The 21,604-nt window shown below is 34.7% G+C and overlaps 1 protein-coding gene across 7 annotated transcripts in view; it reads right to left on the bottom strand.

The window, feature by feature from the left end:
• The window catches only part of DMD (dystrophin), a 1,313,294-nt gene that overhangs the window by 593,486 nt on the left and 698,204 nt on the right, over positions 1-21,604 (bottom strand). For all 7 annotated transcript variants that reach the window (XM_054840966.1, XM_054843533.1, XM_054803063.1 and 4 more), the window contains one exon: positions 11,398-11,548. In XM_054840966.1, the coding sequence (XP_054696941.1) occupies positions 11,398-11,548 (151 nt within the window). The remainder of the gene's footprint in view (positions 1-11,397; positions 11,549-21,604) is intronic.

Below are 21,604 nucleotides of genomic sequence, written 5' to 3'. Positions count from 1 at the left end.
TCAGTCTAATCCTAAACTCTCTGTTCTGTATTTATCACAAATGCAATGTTTGCAACCAGTGTGATTGCTCTCAGCTCTTGAGAGAAAGCCCAGCTAAACCTAAGGCTCCCCTGCACCAGACAATGTGCAATCACAGTCAAACACTCCTTGTCCTGAAGCCTTTATAATCTAATAGAAAACACAACAGTACTTTGTGTTATCAGAACAGTTCCTGAAATCTACTCTACTCTTATACAAGAGCTACCAAACACTCACTCATTCAGAACAGATTTTAACGTATGCTAAGAATTCTGGTAGATTACTTAAAGACAAAAAGATTTTGAATAGTGTAGCTGAATTTAGAAATAACATTGTTCTCTGGAAAGTTGGGTCCACTAAATCATATTGCTCTTTTTTTTTTTTTTTTCTTTTTTTCTTTCTTTTCTTTTTAAATTTTACTCCAAAAAGGATTTTGGCTTTGGAGACAGAAGTAGAAGTCTCTCCTGCTGTTTTCAGTCTCAGACACATTTATAACAAAATACCCCGGTTGCATTATTTCATAAAGGCTTCAATTTACTAAAATACCAGTACTAAAACCATCACATAAACACTTAATAGCAAACCTTCCTATTAAACCTAATGATTTACATATAATGTTCTTTTCCATTTCAGCTATAAAAAATGACTGATAAAAATATCTTGTGCAAACTATTTCAGATAGGTGTCATGCTTATTGCAAAAATACAGAAAGAAAAATTTGTAATCAGAATTTTTAGTTTATCTTACAGTCACCAGAAATAAACTGTAATCTAATGGCTCCACAAAGGCTGAAAAAATGGAACAATATTTGGTTTTCATTTGAGACACCTGTAAGGACTGAACCACAGGACACAGGATGAGCTTCGTAATGAGAGATACATAGCCAGATATTTTAGCAAAAAAGCAGTAGCTGACATTAATATGTTCTTAAATTCTAGCCACTAAGAGGGAACAGAGAATCACCTTGTCTTGCTATCGAAGGCAACAGAACATATTTATCCACTGCCAAAAAATCATGAAAAATAAATAAATAAAACTAATCACATAACTTCTATTAAAAAGTCAGTATCTATTTCCAGCTTTCAGTAGAAATAAACTTGTATGAACTGTCTCACATAACACAGGTGAATCATAGTTCCCATTTCCACCACACTAATGGGAAATTAACATGAAGAGCCCTCTGCTTGTCTTAGGACCCTTCAATTCAGAGACATTCTTATTAGTCCTGGTTTCAGCAAGGATAGAGTTAATTTTCTTCCTAGCAGCTCGTATAGTGCTGTGGTTTGGATTTAGGATCAGAATAATGTTGATAACACACTGATGGTTTTAGTTGTTGCCAAGCAGTCAAGGACTTTTCAGCTTCTCATGCTGCCCTGCCAATGAGAAGGGGGCGGGGTACCCAAGAAGCTGGGAGGGGACACAGCCAGGACAGCTGACCCAAAATGACCAAAAGGATATTCCATACCATATGACATCATGTTCCATATATAACTGGGGGCTGAGCTGGGTGGCGAGGTAGCTCGAGAACTAGCTGAGCATTGGCTTTGGGTGGTGAGAAATTGTGCTGTTCATCACTTGGTTTGTATATTATTATTATTATTATCTTCCTCTTCTGTCCTATTAAACTGTCTTTATCTCAACCCACCAGTTTCACCTTTTTTTTATTTTCAGTTCTCTCCCCCATCCCATTGGAGTGGGGGGGGGGAGTGACTGAACGTTCAGCTTTGTGGTTGTTTTAGCTGCCGGCTTGGTTAAACCATGACTTTATTACATAACCCAATAGTTTTCTGAATATTTTAACTTCATTTCTAATACCACCCCAAAGCAGAACCTAGCCCAGTTTCAGTACATCTCCTCTATAAATGTTCCTTTATGCTACATTTCCATAAAATGACAAATAATAATTAATTTTGTCCACTTTTGAGGGGATATGGTGAGACACCTCATGATATTATGAAATTGGCAGATATTTGCCATCCTAATATAGTCATTGTGTATTGGAAAAACTGCTCAAATTATCTTCTCTTTCATTCTTTTGCTTCTAGCATTTTTTGACAGAAGTGTCCTGTATAGATTAACGTACTGTAAGGGTTTGCTGCCTTCATTAAAAAAAACAAAATAAAACTCAAGAAACCATTCTGAAATTAGCAAAATTCTGAGATACGTATATCTCAAATTTAAATAATCAGATGATGAGTACAACGGTCTATTATATTCTTGTTCCAATCAATGCATAAACTGGAATTTGTCACACTCCACAATTCATTACACATCCTTAATCATTCAATAAAAATTGAAGCTTTTAAACAGTCTGAGTATGTGTGGCAAAGGAGTATATTTATTTCTCCTTTTAATCACAATCAAGGCAGAATTATTGTTTGAATTTAGAAGTTATTCAGCAGATGCAAAATACTTAGACCTACAAAATAAAAAGATTTTTTTCTATAGTATTCTCACTTCGATTGTGAAAAGTCAAACAGATTAAAAAATTGAGTAGTTTTTACAGGCCTTTTTCATCCATTGCAAGCTTAGATTTTGAGAGAGAAGCTGCAGCATATTTGTTTAGTGTTCATTTTTTAGAAGAGTAACTAGGTAATATAATATTTGCTGCCTATAGAAGTATAACAGAAAAAAAGCACTGAGATCAAACAGTGTCTGCTATAAATACCTAATGTTGTCCTGAAATTTTGCCATAAGCTTTACTGAAATAATGTGAGTTCTTTTCTTTTTTAGTTTTAGAAAGAAAAGTAATTGTATGCACCACTGAGAGCCAGCATGATGCGAGTAACAAAAGTGAGAGCAAAGTTCTTCAGGGAGCTCTAAAGGGGACAAAAGAAAGAAGTAGCCTCTATCTACAATGTTTTCTGGCAAGTAATTGTTGGTAATAAAGTATTCAATAACTCTAACAAAACAGGTCAAATAGTTTTGAAGAAACTACTTTTTGGAAAATAATTAATCCAGTTTTCAGTCCAATTTTTTTAAGTTTACATGATTGAGCTCTCTGATTATCTGTTGGTCTGTTTTCTACTCTAACCTTCCCCTCTAGTTTTAAATATTCTGACTAATTTTAAACAAATTTGACAGAAGATTAGAATTATAATGATATTTTATAATTTAATTTTTAAAAAGTCAAACAGATAAAGAAAACTAGATACTATTGATCACTAACAGGGGAACAGGTGTAGTGTATAGACCTTAGTAAACAGCTGAGAATTCACACAAAACCCCAAACACCTTACAAAGTCCCCCCGCAGTGGAAAATATTTCAACTGGAACTTAGAGATAAATACAAAACACAAAACCCTAGGAATTCTAGCTTCAATAGTTCTGGTGTTCACAGAACACACTGGAAATACAATTCATTTACATACATTTTATTCTCTTCTACTACATGCAGTGAATCATTCAGTGAATTTTATCTTTGTACTGTGGCAAAATGTCAAGTCCAATTATGAAAATATATTTATTTCAGCATGAATACCTTACTTTCTAATACATTCCGGCTAGCATCAGTGCTGGTTCAATCCCTGAATATTCAAAAACTGATGAAATATGCATGCAAGGCAGGAAGGAGCACACCTAAAGTAAAATCATTCTTAAACATTTTCAGGTTCTTAGGTTTTCATGACTGCTCATTTTTTCTTTAAAAAAAACCCAAACAACTAAATAACATTTACCAATAAAATATTAATTCAATTTTTTTCTGGAGAAGTTAACACATCCAATACTGTCACAGTTCACTTTCAAATATTCCAGGTAGCTCAGAAAGGTCAGGTGACCTTCATCCTAGAAGTGCCTACTTCTCTTTGTCTACAAAGGATCAGGATTACAAACTCAAATACAGATGCCTACTCTGGACATGTTTTGGCAAGATGGATCTCACAGGCAAATATTAAGTAGGAAAGAAGTATGTTGGAGGTTTGCTGTGGGACAGAAATAAATATTTTTTTAAACAACTCAAGTATGTTACCACTATTTCCATGCCTGCTACATTCTGTTTCTCTCTATAACATAACACCTTGGAGAAATAAATGAACTGACAAATTTATCTGAAATGAACAATAAATAGTAGTCTAGCCAAAAACTCCATTCTTCAATATCCACCCATCACTAGTCAAGCTCATACCCAACTCCCTTGACTCCCCTCCTTATATTAACAAACACACACCTTCACAATGGTGCCTATAAAGATTCTCAGTAAAAAGGAACTCATTTGTCAAACACCTAAGTGCAAAAGACAGTTCATCACAACCTGACAAAAACTGAGTTCCAAAATTAGGATAAGTAAATTTAGCTAAAGTATTTTTTAGACAGTTTAAGGGCAGATGCTGATCCTTTGCTGTCTGCTCTGTCTTGCTAAGCTGGTGAAGAGGGTTTTAAACCAAAGTTGCCGGAAGAGGGGAACCTCAATCCATCCCACTCCTACCAGTTTGATGCCGGTGCCAGCAATAGATGCCCAGAGCCAGGAGAAGGATCACAGGTAGCAGGAGAGCACCTGAAGTGCACCACAAAGGAATTCCAGCCACTCCAGCCAGTCAGCTTCATCGGGGGCCAACTGAAATGCCTCTATGCAAACGCACGTAGTGTGAGAAATAAACAAGAGGAGTTAGAGACATACACACACCTGCAGGGCTGTGATTTTACTGGCATCACAGAGACGTGGTGGGATGGCTCCTATGAGTGTTGGGATGGAAGGATACAGGCTTCATAGGAAGGACAGGCAGGGGAGAAAAGGAGGGGGTGTCTTCCTCTTTGTCAGTGACCAGCTGGAGTGTATGGAGCTCCACCTGGGCATGGATGAGGAGCCGACTGAGGGCTTATGGGTCAGGATTACAGGGAGGGCAGGGACAGGTGATGTTACAGCGGGGATCTGCTACAGGCCACCCGACCAGGAATAGTTCGCTTTTTAAAGCAACATAACAGTAACCTGCTGGCTTGTCCAGTGTGCTTACTATATGGCTTTACTTTATGGCTTTAGTCTAAAATAAGGTGTTATGTAGAAAAAGCTGTATGTAATGGATAGAGTTTACAAAATCTGTTGGGACGAAAGGTTCTAAATAAGATTAATAAAGCTATCCACGAAAAGGGCCACAACAAAACCTATTTGTACTAATTTATATAACTAATATGTACAGAAAGTTACTCCCCAAGAGTTTTACCTTTCCCCGATTGTTTTATGTAAGCATTTTTAATGGCTAATCATTCACATCAGAAGACCTAGAAAGATTCCCAGGCTGACCAGTCATTAAGTGACATAATTCAAGTCTCATAAATTTGTACTAACAGATCTTATCTTCACATCTGTGCATCGGCACCCACAGATTTAATCATATGACATAGTGATCTCTGATGCAATATGAGATGTACTTTTGAAAGACTTATGAAAGCAAACCAGATAAATGTTTTGTTAGGCAAAAGAACCAATACCATCCTCCTTCAAAGGAGTCATTCATTTAGTCACTCATTTCCCAAAACTTCCAAGACATAGTCAGATTAACTACTCTATTTATACCATGACAAAAGCATGAATAATTTTGCTCAATCTGAAGTGTATAACCTGTACATGTCACTGATTATAAATGTCTAGATTAGCCTTAAAAGTTAAACAAATTCATTAGCATGAAAAAGTTGCATCCCTCATTTCCTTTATTGTTTATACACACAAAACAAAATGCTGCTGAAATGAATGTAAACCTCAGACTCTTTCCCAGATCCCCATTCACTACTACTTTATAACCACTTGAAGTGGTGAAGATGAATCTCCAAATAGTGAGGCAGTTGCAGTCAGGTACCAGGAAGTTTGATCCAGTCCAAGAACATTATTTTCTCCAAGACAGAGAAAAAAGAAATGTTTGTTCATTCTTACCATGCAAAAAATTACATCACTATGCATCTACATGTGCTAATATTTATTTCAAAAAGTTTCATAATGAAATGTTTGAAAAATGCATCCTAATTAATTACTTATAAGATTTAATTTGGTTATCTGAATAAACAACGCCAGGATTTACAATTAAATCTAAATATAAGCTATGAATTGTCATCCACTTGTGCAAGAGTTGGCAGAACCACAGAAGCAACTTTAAATTTATTATTTTTCATAGCCTTCAGACATGTTAATGTCCTAATACCAATAGGAACAAATTAATTAAAAACTTCTAATAGATTACAGTAAATTAGGAATGAAGAATGATATAGAACTGTGTGCAATAGAGAAGAATTAAATAACTGATATAATTATGAAATGACATGACATGACAAGAAAATGTTTTCACTACAAATTCAGGATAAACTATTTTGATATTTTATCACTTCCAGTAGTAGTAGCAACAATGGTGATGAATCTTGTAACAGTAAAAGAAAGATTCTAGGAATTTTATATATTCAGAAATGTATTACAAAGGTTACTGTATTTAATATTTTGCTTGGCATAAGAAATAAACAGTAACTATTTTACTACTGATTGTGATGTCCTCCCCTTATTAACTGAAAGTGAAGTCTTTCCATTGGTATAGCACTTCAGCAAAGAAAGGCTTATGAATTTGTTTTTAAGATGACCTTAAACCAGAAAAAGAAGTGTTTTACTCAGTTAGGGCCAAGGCTTCTGATGCAGACCTCACATATATTATTTGAAATATTTCTACTGAGACCTTAGAAACTATGGACAAAAACCTGAATTCCATGGGATATCACTGAGTCTAGATTCTTTCTCTTAGGTGCAGTAGGATGCTGCACTCATAGGTTTTAGATAAGAAGGTGATATTCAGTAAAAACAAAATTCATACAAATGGAACAAAACTGAACCATTTGAATCCAAATGGGATCCAAACTAGCAGAAGAATAATCAAAGATTGTTGACTTAACCTTTATCACTCAGCAAAGCAGGAAATAAATCTAAAATACAAAATCTAAAATATGAAAGCCACAACTATTATATTAATATATATATATTTACAAGTTTTATATTTGGGGGAAAACAAAGTAAACTATCCACCCTGTATTTACCACTGTATTTACGTGATATGAGAATATGTGGCCTCAAGCACTGAAACATTTGTTTTCTTCCATATACTCCAATTCCATTTGTGCTGTATTCCAGAAAGAACTGTTTAAACTTAGTGGTTATTAAATCATCAATATCCATGTAATCCAATTTAGATATAAAAGAGAGAAATTACTAGCATGACCATGACTTTCAGCACTGAAGCCTTGATTCTCTATATCTTTTTGCTTTAAACATCTACAAGACAAAAAAGTGAAGTTCCTGACATCATAGTGCAGTAGAAAGAAGGTCTAGAGAAGGCATGTGTCATACACAAGCCTTTTGCAGGCTTGGGTTAAGTACTTTAAAATTTTAAAATTTTACTGATTATTTAAGGTCATCTGTGACCTTAGAAAATACACATGATATCCTTAATATTTATGCCCATAAATGAAAGCAAATACTTGAGAAATTAGTAATTATATAATATAAATATTTTTAAACAATGAAATTAAAGACAATAAAGTTGAGCCCTTGCCTGTTTAGCGAGAATTACCCATCACTGACCAGTCACAATAGATGAACATCATGAACGCAAAGAAACTGTTTCAAAATTCAGACCTAGAACCTGTGATTATTTTACTATTAAAAAACCCACACCACCTAAAATAATAAAGTTAAACTTGCAACCCCAAAGTGGATGCGAAATATAGACTACTGAGCAATTCTTAATATCAGTGTAAAGAACAAATATTCTGGTTGTTCTATATCTTTTAAATAAGAACACTAATTTTAAATTCTCAGGTAATGATTCAGGAACGTAACTTGACAGTCTAGTTCTGAAACTGTTGCAGAATTCCTCTTTTCGGAGCTGTCTTTTTAACACATCTATTGCACACGAACACTTCCCACAACCACCACCCCCCACCCCCAAATACTAATTCTTGTTTGCTTCTTTGCTGCACATTAATAATCTGGCATTAATTTCTGGTACAACCTGTACTTTTTTTTTTTTTTTTTCCCAATTTGAAATGGAATGTTGATTGGGACTGCAAGGCAGACTGCAAGAAATAACAATTTTTAGATAGATGATCGCAAATGATATTCTAACATTAAGTCCTGGTAAGACCCAACCATAAAATACAGCACCTAAGCTATCTTCATGATAGTATGGATGGTATTTCAGTTTGGACAATAGTGTGCTATTTTGAGAATTCATGTCCCAGAAAGAGGAATAGGCATAGGAAATAAGAGTCAAATTTTCTAGGTATCATAGGAAAGTAGATTAGAAAACTGCAGCTTTAGTTTACCAAATGAGATCCAATAGGGAAAATGACTGCAGCCTATAAGAACAGACGGGGATAAACATCAGGGAGTAGATAAAACTGAACTACATCTCAGTCTTGGCACAAAAATAAATAAACTAAGTGCAAATGCAGGAAGTTGAAGAAGTTAGAGTCACCAGCATTAAGGAGTGAAGAGACAGAAAAACCTTTCAGTCAAAATAATGAGAGCAAAAAAAAATCTTTAACTACTTTCAAGACAGAGTTCAATATGTTTCAAAGGGATTATATGATGTGCTATCTGTAAAACATCCTTTTAAATCCAGTGTCTCCTAATCATAAAAGAAGTCAATTACAATTTCTTAAAAACTGAAATGTGATATTTCTTTTCAACACCACAAGTTCTACTCTCAGAAAGTCTTAGTAAAAAATTCACAATAAGAGTATTTAAGTATTCATGACCTGAAATGAAACAATTCTATTATTGGGTTTTGTTCACATCATATATAATGCATAAATGTTGTTTAATATCATGCCACTGTACAGCAAAAAGGAACCCACCTCCCCTCCCCAAATACAACTAAAAGAATGTAATTACCTCTTAATGTATATTAACATAATCACCTAATCATACTGTTGACTGTTTCATTTTTACATTAACATTTGACTCTATGTATTTACTGAATGTTAATGAACACATTAATCTTTACTTTTCCAAAGTAGTCCTACCTAGAAATAGTATTACACATCTGAATGTTTTGTATAATTTTTTTTCTAAATCAGTTCCTTGTTGAATACAAGGCTATCTACTTGCTTGTGAAAGCATTTTTAAACAAATCCTGTTAATTCTGCATATGGTTCACTAAGCAGCATGATCTCATTAATAAAACAAGTTGCTAATCTAGTAAATCAAAATGCTCAGCTGTTTTAACTGTTTACCTAATGGAAATTCTAATGACCTCTTCTGTCAGCCTCACAGAAGCCTAACACTTTTCAAACAAGACCCAGCAAAATAAAGACAGAACCAATGAAGAGAATGGGAACAATGCAGCTTCAGACTAAACATTATTTTACAAATAAATGTTAACTAACATTGCGTCAACATTCTTGAGGTTAGTCGGAATATTTTCACACTATGTGAATTTTCATTAGAAAGGTAGATTTGTCTGTTGTACCGAACAAAATGAAGAGTTTGAGAGACAAAGTCATGAGTTCCTGGGATTTCTAACACAAGGGAAAAAGAAAAAAAAAAAAAAAAAGCTCGATGGACTGGAAAAAGAAAATCTTGGTAGAAATCCATTCTGCAAACATATGTTCAAAATGTTCTCATATATTTGATAAGAAAATAACAAATTTATAACAGATGAGAAGGAAGCTAGGTCAAAGAGAAAAATGTAAACCAGAAGCCATCTTGTCCTACGTTGAAATCTAAGCTTTTGCATAAAAAAGTATTATCTCAGGGTCTTTCAGTGTGATGTTCAATTCAGTATGAACTTCTTTTTCAATGATGACAAGAAAATAATGTTCCTAATCTGTTGGGACTGTGAAATGTGCTACATACCCAGTGCATTTATAACATCTATGATACATCTTACCTTGGTCTGGGCACTCTCAAAAATCAACCTCTTCAGAGAGAAAATATCATTTTAGAAAGGGGTTAGAAAAAAGGAGACAAACACTTTTTCCATGGATCCATTTTTTTCTAAGTGCTCATTTGAACCTGCTCAAGGATACCAGAATAGTGCTGAGATGGGTGATGTAGCAGAGGCAAAGCAAAGAAGTATAAGGCTTTGTGACACTGTATTACTATTCGTCACATAGATGATACTCATGCCTTTCTTCAGTATTTTATATGTTTTTCAAAGAAATGCTTAAAACTGTGGGACAGAGAAAGGAAGATGAAATCCTAGTGGAAATACATGAGCTCTGCTACCTTTTACACACACAATAAAGAGCATCTTTAATTCCTTGATGACATTCTGGTTTGTAAGCCAGATCTTAAACTTCTTCACTGTTCAGAGCATTGATACTCATTTGCAGAAAAATGTTTACCTGCTTTTTTAACTACTTCAGCTTAATGTATTACTTAAGTTTTATCTCTTTTTTTAATACTTGCACCACATGATTTTGTTTCCTTTTCAGTTCAGCAGTTTTACAGGCAAGAAATATCAGCCTAAATCTTAAAAAGGTGACTTTAAATATCAAAATTCAAAAGACATGATTTTTTTTTTTTTTTAACTGTAGGCCAAAAAGTAGATTAGTGTTGCATTCAAAACAAAACTGTGCCTTTAATATTAGATAGACCTACCTGCTTTCAACCTAAAATCCACTAATTCAATCCAGCAATTCAAATGTAAAAATGCCGATTAGTTTAACAGAATTTTCTCTTAAGCACAGGTAGTAATTTATAAAATTAATCCAGAGTTTAGTCAAGCCATGTTATTCAGCTGAACCTATCAACTTGCAAAACATCAGTTTAGAATCAATTCTTCCTACCCATTACCATTTCAATCATACAAGAGGGAAATGAAATAAAGTACCAAGAAACTAGAGTTATTATTTTCCTTACAATGCTCAAAAAGCTTGCAAGATGAAAAGCACACAAATTGGAACTGGACATCTAGGAACTAAGTGGCTATTCTATCACACTGCATTGCACAAAAAGCATCCTCAAGGTTCTTTGATTAAAACATAAAACAGGCAAAATAAACAATACTTACAAGACATAGTTCATGGAATATCTCTTGTACAGCTCAATGGTTAATCACATTTCTTTCACAAGATTTTAAAATTAAGTCTGATACTTCTCCTGGTCAGAAGTATCAAATGGAAATTAATGAGCACGTTAAATAAAGACCAAACTAATATGTAACAATGGAAGTACCACAATACACCATGTTATCCTCTCTTTTACTTCTTTTAAAAATGCATTTTAAAACAAACTAGTGAATATTCTTTGTTAACAAGGACAGCAGAAATATCTGACCAAAATTGCCACTGGCCACTCAACACTAGAAATCCTCCTTAAATGAGCTGCAAAACTATACCGAGAACTAAGACCTGCAAACTTTGAATCACTGCAGAAAAACAGGAAATGGGTTAATCAAATCATACCTGAAGAAATTGGTTGGTTTTTGCATGACCCACGTCTCCAGCCTCTATCTGTGCTCTTGAGAGCTTCTCTTCAGTTTCAGTTAGCCAATGATTAAACGTCTTCATGTCACAATGAAAAAGCCGCCACTTTTCCAAAGATTTGTCAAACCGTCTGCAAGTACAAAAGGAGATCAAATAACTATCTATTGATACTTTATTTATTGACTACAGAAAAAAAGAAAAAAAAAAAGAAAGAAAAAAGAAAAAAGAAGAAAAAAGAAAAAAAATCATGTTGGATATCCCAGGTTAAATTTGGTGCAATGTTGATGGCATCATGTAGTAGCATTTCTAACAGTTATATCAAACGGAATATGGTAGTACTTCTGAACAGTGAAAATATCATTAAGCATATGTGTCAAAAAATCAGTGTCTTACCAATTTTTTTAATCCTTTTCAATGTTTCAAATGAATTCCATGGTCCAAGCATGTTTTCAATTTACAGCTTTATTAACCCACACTAACCCAGATCATAGGTACAATACTCACAGGCCCCAGTGTAACTGGGTACACCCCTCTGTCAATATACTTAGATCCTAGCATGAAGAAAACACCAGTGCTGACAAAAAGCTCCTAACGCACCTTAGTAACTTGCTGTAGCTACCAACACTGCAACCAGTCACTGCTGGCTAACATACTGGCTGTATGTTGTGACCAGACAATGATTTTTAGATCCATTTTCAAATGGAAAATAGCTTAAAAGATCTGTGATGCACCTGACCTACCATATCATAAGACAAAAGATGAAAAATCAGTAGACAGATTCTTAAATCCTTACTTCCCAGCTTTAGCCCCATGATCCTATTATGATTAAAGGATTTTTTTCTTATGTAGAAATATGAATAGTAATACTATATGTAATACACATGCAAAACACTATTTTTTTAATGGAAACTGCTGGGGTGAGACACTACCCCACAGGATCTCAGGCATATACTACAATGTGGCTCCAGTTTTACTGAGAGAAACTCATTTTGTCTGCCTCTCCATTGGATACAAATGTCCTTTCATTATTATTGCAAAGAAAATGCAACTCTCTTCAAAGGAATTTCTACTTGTATTCTGTAAAGGGATCCTTTATTAAATACTTTTTCCTATATATGTTTCACTTCGAGTATTTGATAAATATAGTTATGCAAAAATAAAAATACCTGAAATAAAAGGATGATTTAAAGAAAATTAAAATATTAAAAAATAGAGTTTTGTACAATAAGCAAGCATGAAATATATTACTACCATATCTGCAAGTCTACAGTCCACTGCATAAAAGACTGTGCAAGTACTTCTGGCACTTTGGGAAGAGCTAATCTGGTTTTGTCCAGAGTGACTGATTGATCTTCTGGTTCAAGACCTGTTTGCCTTAGCCACTGTCAGGTACCAGAGAAATTAAATGACAACAGAATTTGAGGGGCTTTTTGGAGGTCTTAAGGAATTCAGTTATCCTGTGCTTTGGATTGCTGTTGAAACGTGATCAATATTCAGAGATTAGCTAGAATGTTTTGTTAGCAGATCATCATTAAACATGCTACTGTTGTTTAGTTTAATAATCCCTCTTTGAGTGATTATAATAGGTTTTAGGGTGTATTAAAGGATAAAAACAATGATGCTCAATTATTTTTCTAGAAAGTAGTCTGGTTCTGTATGGACGAACTATACAATTGTTTGAATGTTAAAAAGTTTACTTCACCAAATAAAATCAGGTTATTATCAGGGAATACAGATAATCTCTTCCATTTTACTGATGATTTTTCATTTTTTAGAGGAAAATATAAGTTTTTCTTCTCTTTTATTGGTTATATATTTCCATCTTGGTTTTCATATTTTAAAATCTTTTAATACCATACAGTATGAATAGTACTATATCCATTCATAACCATCTACAGAAGGATATATACTTTCCCCTAGACCTCCTTCTCTGGTAGACAAAGATGATTTATTTTGCTGAACACACCCATACAGAGATGCAGTTTTCTTACTTCTAACATACTATATATGGTAATCACTTTTGATGAATAATACGCAAAATAGAGTTGGACGAGCAAGCAGTGAAACAGAGACTTTGTACTTACTCTGTTACATTAATTATAAGACAGGGAAAATATAAGGCACAGAAAACCCCTGCAATTAGAAATCTATGAGAATTTTATATATACATATGTATTTTTTTTTAAAAAGCATTTGATCACAGAAAGGAGTTGAGATAAAAGTATTCCTTGTACTGTTCTACTAGTTTGGTCATAAGATGATGAAGAAAAAATAATAATTATTTAATAAAAAGTATTAAAAACATATTTTATAAGAACAGAGAAGACATTTCAGACTCTAAATTCTGCATAGAAGATTAGTCCTCTAACTGTCTGTGAATCAACTCTTTTTGTTCCTCAAGCAGAACTTGATTCATGGGCCCTGAGGTTAACAGCTGCTGAACACCAGAACCTTTTTGTGATTTAAGAGAATAGTTACTGCTTAGTCCTACGTAGTCCAAACATGCATTCCGAACCACTCTGATAAATGACAATGTGTTCAGTAAATTTCATTGGAAATGGACACAGATAAACTATCAGAATAGATCAGGTAATCTTTACTCTATTAATTTTAATATGGCTGCATTTCTGATAAAGCCACAGCAAAGAAGGTGTCAGAGCTCAGCACTGATTGACCAAATGATCAGCCATGCCATTAACAGTGATGACAGATAAAGACAGAGAAAGATGCAGCCTGGGACAAAGCAATCTTTCATAATTTTCAGAATACAGAATCTTACTAGTTAAAACTAAAAAATACTTAAGAAAAAAAAAAAAAAGACTTAATGATCAAAAAGTAGTTTATGGAAGGACTCCTCTAAGCCTTTATGGGCTGATAGCTTCCCACAGAAGCTGACATAAGTCTCTTTGTTCCCTATAAATTCAAGCTGTATTAAGTTTTTAGTATACTGTGAAGCTGTTATTTAAATAGCATTCTCACAGATTTTATTTTGGAATCCCGCATCAACCATCTAAGAAACTGCTAGAAAAGACCAAATACAAAATAGACAGTGCACAAAACCTGTGTCTATTTAAGAAGGAAAAATAGATACAAAGATTTATAGTAATTTCTACACAGTAGCAGTTGGTGGAATATTGCTGTTGAGGCATGAAAATGAGTACTACAAAACATCTTTCAAGAATAAGCACAGCTCATGCACTCAAAATATTTTTGTTGAATACATTAGGGAAAAGTATCAGTTGAAAACACATTTTACAAAAAGAAAAAGTGTTATGGTAATCAAACACCTCCTACAGTGCTATAACACCTTATACCACTGTACCTTTCTTCTGTGTTCTATTCCTTTCATATAGTATAATCCTCTTATAGCATAACCTTCTTGAGATGGCTAGGTATTTGTTTCCACCTTTGCCCAATTTTGCACAATTGTGTCTTTTGTAATTTTCTCTCTTTATCAAGCAATGCCAACTGGAGACATCACTGTTGTCAAACCACTGGCTTGAATGTGGTCTACTTTTCATTGCTGTTATGAAATCTGACCATAATCACAGTACAAATCTTATATATGTTTAAATTATGTTCAGAGAAATACATTTAGATTCCTAGTTAATGTTTATGATCACTCTGCTTAGCCACAGAGGAACGCAGCAATTGTTCAAGATGTGCCACGCGTGTTGCAGTTCCCAGCAATATTGTAAGCAAACAGAATATTGATCTGGTTAAAAACTGTAGTCACTCACCTAATTTATTTATTAAAATGATAATTTATCATGCTTATCATACTTTATTTTTTAAAAAAATGAGTCAAACTATAACTGAAAGGCACATTATAATATTTTTTTTTAACTACCTTACTCTGAATTACATGGAAAAATCTTCTTTTACATTTAAAAGAATCACCTAGAAAATAAAAGTTAAAATCCATTTCTTTTGGTCCAGTATGGTTTCTCATTTTGGACACTACATTAAAACAGCTTTCCTCCTGTTCCTCACAAATGAAATTACTTGTCCCAGCATGAGGAAGTTTATCAGCAGCTTTAGTATCACTGAATTTGCATTCCAGCACTTGTAAATTGAATCTCCCATCACTCTCCATTCTTCCCCCCTTTGCTTTGGCTAATAAGAGTTGCAAGGAGAAGAAAAGAGAAAAAATGCACTGAGAAGATATGTATATTTAAAACTTACAAGTTTAAATACTAGTGCTTATTGCTTATGTCTTAAAAAAACTTGTTACCCTCAGTATAATACGTGTAAAAAAATAGTAAGCATCAGTAAAAATTAGAGGAAATTTACGGATGGGCAAGTCCCCTAAAATTCAATGCTCTTTCAGCGATTAACTGTACTTAAATACTGTTACAATGGTAAGAGAAAACGCAGTTGTTGCTGCAGTAGTAGGTGCAGGTCCATCCAAAATGGAGGGTGAAAAGGAACATCACTGTGCAGCTTCATGCTCACAGTATGTGCTGTAGGACAACCCTCCTGCCTTGAATATACCTATATGAGAGCTTTCCCTGCTAAATCTGTGTATTACATCCTTTTACACACAGTACTACTTTAAATAGCTTTTTAAAATTTAAAAACAAAGAGGCTTTTGTTTGTTTGTTTTACCATTTGCAACCCTGTTACCAGGTGGCAAGTTCAAAACCCACAAAAGGAGAAGGCTAATTAAACTACAAACGTGGAGCAGGTAAGATGCTGAAGTCTTGGCACAGCAGAATGTAGATGGTAAAAATGAATCAGCAAATTCATAAAAGAGCAATGCTCTGAGGACTGTGAAAACTCAGAAAGACTATGTCTGCCTCAGGAATCCTCAGGCACACAATTTGGACGTTAGGAAAGTGTCATTGTGGGCCTTGTGATTTGTATACTTTTACCCAGGGATCCACCCTTGATTGCGGTCAGAGACAAGTCACTGAGCTAAAAAACCCCGGTGTTTTTCTTAGCACATGCTCAATAAGAAGATACAAGCAGGCCCCCTGAAGCCAAGCGTCAGGTTTCATACAGACTCCGGACTAGAATGGATGACTTGTATACACTGCAAAGGGCTTAAGCATTGTACACGAGCTCTGACTCTTTGTAAGGTAGCTCTATTCCTCTAACTTGAGTATGTTAGAGTTGACAAGTGAAAAACAACTGATACATGAGCCCAACTTTTTTCTCTATGCACTAACACTGCAGAAGGGAACGTGTTAAGCAATGGCTTGAGGGAGTGATTTCCTTTTTTCTCACTAGCGCATAATGGATTTATTTTGCCCCTGGAAAACCAGAAAGCAAAAAAAGCAACCAAAGACAACTGCTGATGTAATATGTAGCACAACTTACATTAAGCCATAAAAATATTGATGCTTTCCTTCCTTCGAAGATTATCACTTTACTAAACCTTTGGATGTGACTTGCTATAAGCAAAATTCAATATGCCTTGGTAGTATTGTACATGATATTGCACAAAAATTTACAGGTGCCAGTTTGGATATGCTGTCAGTAGAACTCTATACAATGGCATCGTACTTGATCTTGCATGTCCCAAGGCTGCCGTTTTTAAGAAGCCATACAAAGGTGGAAGTAAAGACCTTTGAATACAGCACAGTCACAAACATGAGATAGGGTGCAAAAGTTTACTGGTTTGTTATTGTAAACCAAATCTTAATTTTGCATCTGTGTTTCAATTAATTTGATATTTTGATAACATTCCTTGATATACTATGAAACCCACTTCTATGGTCTATTCTGCTTTAGCAAAACTTGACAGCCAGTTGGCCCACATGAAAAAGAACACAATTAAGTTATAAACTTTCTTAAAAATCGTGATTTATGTAATGGAAATTATTGTTGTTAGAGAAATACACCCTTATTCATCATATTGGAAAAACATTCAGTAAACCTCATTTCTATACTGTTGCTAAACAATGTACTGTAGGATTATGCTAATATTAACCTACAAATTATGCAATTTTGTCAACTTGATTCAGCACAATTAGCACCTTGTAAAAATACACAAAACATCAAAGTAGTATAAATAATTATGTATTAGTATGTGAGAGCATTAACTTTAATACTTAAGGCTATTCTTACAGATAACGAAACACGAAAACTTGTTTTTGTCAAGAAACTTCTACAATTAAATTACTTAAAAAGCCAGCTAACCCATTTTCAGAGGTTTTGATGTTTTCATTTAATTTCACAGAATTCATGTCTTTTGAGTGCTTAATTTATATTTAATTTACATATCCTTTCTGCATTTGGACTAAAAGTGATGATCTCATTTTAGACACTGGTATATCTAGTTCTTTCTCCCAGGTTTTGCTGTAGGTCCATTCTGGGACAAGACTCAGCTATGCATATTCTATTCTCACCCCTGCACCCTGCTTTTCACCCACAAAATAGCAAATGATCAGAAATAAAAAATAAACTGCAACAAAAATAACCATAACAATGCCATCCATCATTACCAAATGCAATTTCTCTCCTCTTCCCAGAAAGTAGATTCTGTGGCGTTACATATAAATTAAAAACACTATAAATTACAATTACATTATAAACATTTTTATATCTTGATTTGTATTGATTGTATTACTGTTCTTGCCCCAGTAGTCTGCAACGCAATTTCCCATCATATAGTTACTGATATCATACCATTCAGTGTCAATCACTGTACCAAAGACAATGACAATTAAATTGGTTATGAAAAAGCAGGATCTTGTCAGTTGTTGCTGGTTTTCAGACATACAAATTCATTTTTATGAAGCGTGAGAGACCAATAAACTTAATAACCATTTACAATTAATAAATATACAAAACCTCCATTGGGTTCTAATGGAGGCCATTTGTCAATACTGTAAAAAGAAACACTCCATATAATTTATAAAATGCATATTCTTCTTCCACACTAAATAAGGTTAATTACTATGCACATGAATTTGAACTTCAAAATTGCACCTTTTTTTTTTTCCTAAAACGTTTTCCTTCATCAGAACAGAGATGAAATGATGTATTTTAAAGAACTTTGTCTAGACACCTGGATTAAAAGCAGGTAACAACTTTTCCCTAGAGAAAATAAATAACTACTTGATTATTTGTGACCTAGATGAGAGAGTGGCATATTGCAAATCCCTTATACAAAATAAATTATTAATGCAATTGGTACTAAAACTACAAATTTCATAGCTTGCCAAAGTGAAACTATCAAAATTTGCCATGATAAGAAATCCCCAAATCAAACATTTTACATGAAAAGAGAAGTGGCTCAATTTTACAGAAATACAAAATAGTATTTCTGCCTGCATGTAAAGGATATACACACATTTCATCCTCATGATGGGTGACAGCGTACACTGCACTTCTAGTCAGCATGCTCCAGCGTGTTATTAGTATCCGCTCTATGGTAGCATCTGTCTGATAAAATGAATTATACGTGAAAAATCTCATTCACTTCCGACTACCCCTCAGGGTGCTGTGGGCCCCCCAGGCTCCTTCCCCCACCTCAGGGGGGTCTGGCCTGCTTAGGCCAGCTCTGACATGGCACAGCAGCAGGACCTGGCTTTGTTAAGCCCAGCTACATGGCTAGAAACGACTGAGAAACCTCATCTGGGGTTTCTGCCCAGCGCTTCAGAACCATATTTAAGCTCAGGCCTGGACCTGGGGTACTCTGTAAGTATGCCCATGGCACCCGGCCCGGCTCTGCTCCCCACCTCCACCACTGGGAGACATCCCTGCCTGCAGTCCCCTACCCCAGCCCCGCTGCACCTGGACACTTTCAAACATGCCTTCTGCGCAGCTCCAGTTCTGCGCACCCTCTTCTGCCACCAGAGCCTGAAGCCTCAAATGGCCTGTGTGCTGCTGTTTAAACAACACACTGAGTAAATATTTCCACTATCCTTCAAAATCCCAGTACCTGTGACTACTGTGATGGGTGGGGGCTGGAAGGTGGGGCAGCCGGCACAGAGGACCCAGCCATGTTCAGGCAAGGGGTGTTAGCTTTCCTGGCCTGCCCAGCTGCACCCATGTCCCAGAGACCCAGCTCCCATTAACTGCTGGAGTACATTAGATAGGCTCCCAGAGACAGCCTCTTCCAGCTTGGTTTCACCTGAACTGAATCCATTTTGTGCACTTTTCGGTGTGAGACAGAGCACAGCAAGCAGGAGAACCCGACCCAGATTAAAATACTCGTGGACATGTTCTAAATCAATGCCGTGAAACCCAACAGCACCTTCTGGCTCCCAGATTTTGCTGCTGAACACGTGGTGTATTCCAACATGGTGCATCTGCCTGGTAGATCACAAGTGTGGTGCCTGCTCCACTGCACTTCCAAGTGCTTTCTTTCCAGTTTGCGGCAGGTGTGATGAGATACATAATTTTTAATTTAGAGTCATCTCATAAAAATTGAATGTGTTCTAAACTGTAAGACTAAATTAATAAAAAGAAACTGTATTTTCTACAGCCTGGACACAGAAACAGGTGAAAGACCCAGGATTATAGAGAACTGATAAGTCATATCCAGTTGGGGGAAAACAGCTCTCACACATTCTGCAAATTACCATCATAATTCTTAAATAAAAAATTCATATCAGTGAATTCATAGTCCAGAGCATAAGCATGTGTAACGCAATATTGGAGGTATATATTACAGGATGTGCCCTCAGTACTCCCCTGTAATTACTACAAAGTACTTAAATCCTATGATTTCCAATGACAGAATTCTTAGTTGAACCTGTAACAAACACATGATTTGTCCTCCAAAATTGTCCTGTTCAGTTCTCTGTATCCACTGCCTACCTCAATATCCCCCTACAATGGTGGCTTTAGAGCAGGAGGAATAACAGAAAACTGATGATACTGGTTAGTGCTGGCTACTGACTCCCTAAGCTTGAAAGATGTTATTTAGCCCATTTAAGGTGTTGCAGAATTGTGCAGAAATATATATATACTAGCATAAGAAAATTAGACTTCCTCGTTTCACTGAAAATCATAGTAATAACAGAGTACTTAACATTATCTTCTTAAAATACTGATGCCTATATTTGTGATAAGTATTTTTTACCTTTTAGAGTTTTTTGGTCAGTTAAAAGCCTTTTTGATAAGTGATTTTTTTTTTAAGTTTATAATAAAATTATATTTAAAACACCTTTTCCCTTTCATTTGGAGAATTCATTTGAGATGAGAAACTTAAGTCCAAGTAACTGTTACTAGATCTTATTGTAACAGTAGCATGTAGTAAACAGTTCTATTTTTCTGAAACTAAAATATTGATAAATCTTACAGAAATGATAGGAATTGGAAAAGCAGAGAAAATTGTATTAATACAAGGGAGCATACGTCATACTGCTAACCACGAGAAAATATTTCTGAGTCATAAAGAGCCTGTTCAGATAAAATATTTTACAATATCTTTTCCATGTTTAACAAAAATATCTTAAATAATTCTGATTCCAGTTAGTACAACAGAAAAATAAACAAAACCCTCTACTGTACACAGAAACCATATTTTTTGGTAGAATTAAACCTTAATAAGTATTTTTGAAAACTTGCTTTTTATCTTTGACTAGTGTGAATGATCATTTACTGTAGTTAAATAAAGTATTTGCAATATTCAGGATAAACAGGAAAAATAGAGTGCATTTTGTAGAAAAGTAGCTGAACAGTAAAGGTTATCATAACATTGGCAACTATTACCATCTAAAAGCTCAAAAAAATAAATAGGGTAGTTATGAGGGATTTTATATATATGTATATATACAAATATGTACTCTTTATAAATATATATATTCTAATTCTATGTATTAATTTAAAAAATATGTTCAGGTTACTATTCATATTAGTCTTGTGACTAACAAAATACCTTAGACACTGTCAATTATAACTTATCAAACTAGAAGTTCTTACCTCATTAATAAATAGCAACAGCCATTTCAGCTAACACATATGATTATACAACTGGTAATATGGAGAATTTGAACAATGTGCAGCTCCATAAAAGGGTCAATATTGGGAAGTTATTATCTATATTCTAAATAATGCGAAGTAGAGAACAGGCTGCTCAGCAACTTGATAACTCAGAGAAAAATAGAATAATTGCTTTCACTCTCCCTGTAAAATTATGAAGTCAGAGACTAAAGACCCAAGCAAAGTGCCTACATGTTATTACAAGCCTAATGAACATTTGTCTTGTCATTTATTTACAAGTTAATGT

Source organism: Grus americana, chromosome 1 (genome assembly GCF_028858705.1).
Source record: "Grus americana isolate bGruAme1 chromosome 1, bGruAme1.mat, whole genome shotgun sequence".
In the NCBI taxonomy this organism is placed as follows: domain Eukaryota; kingdom Metazoa; phylum Chordata; class Aves; order Gruiformes; family Gruidae; genus Grus; species Grus americana.
Note: the sequence above shows the minus strand (reverse complement) of the source record. Positions and strands in the feature narration are given on the sequence as shown.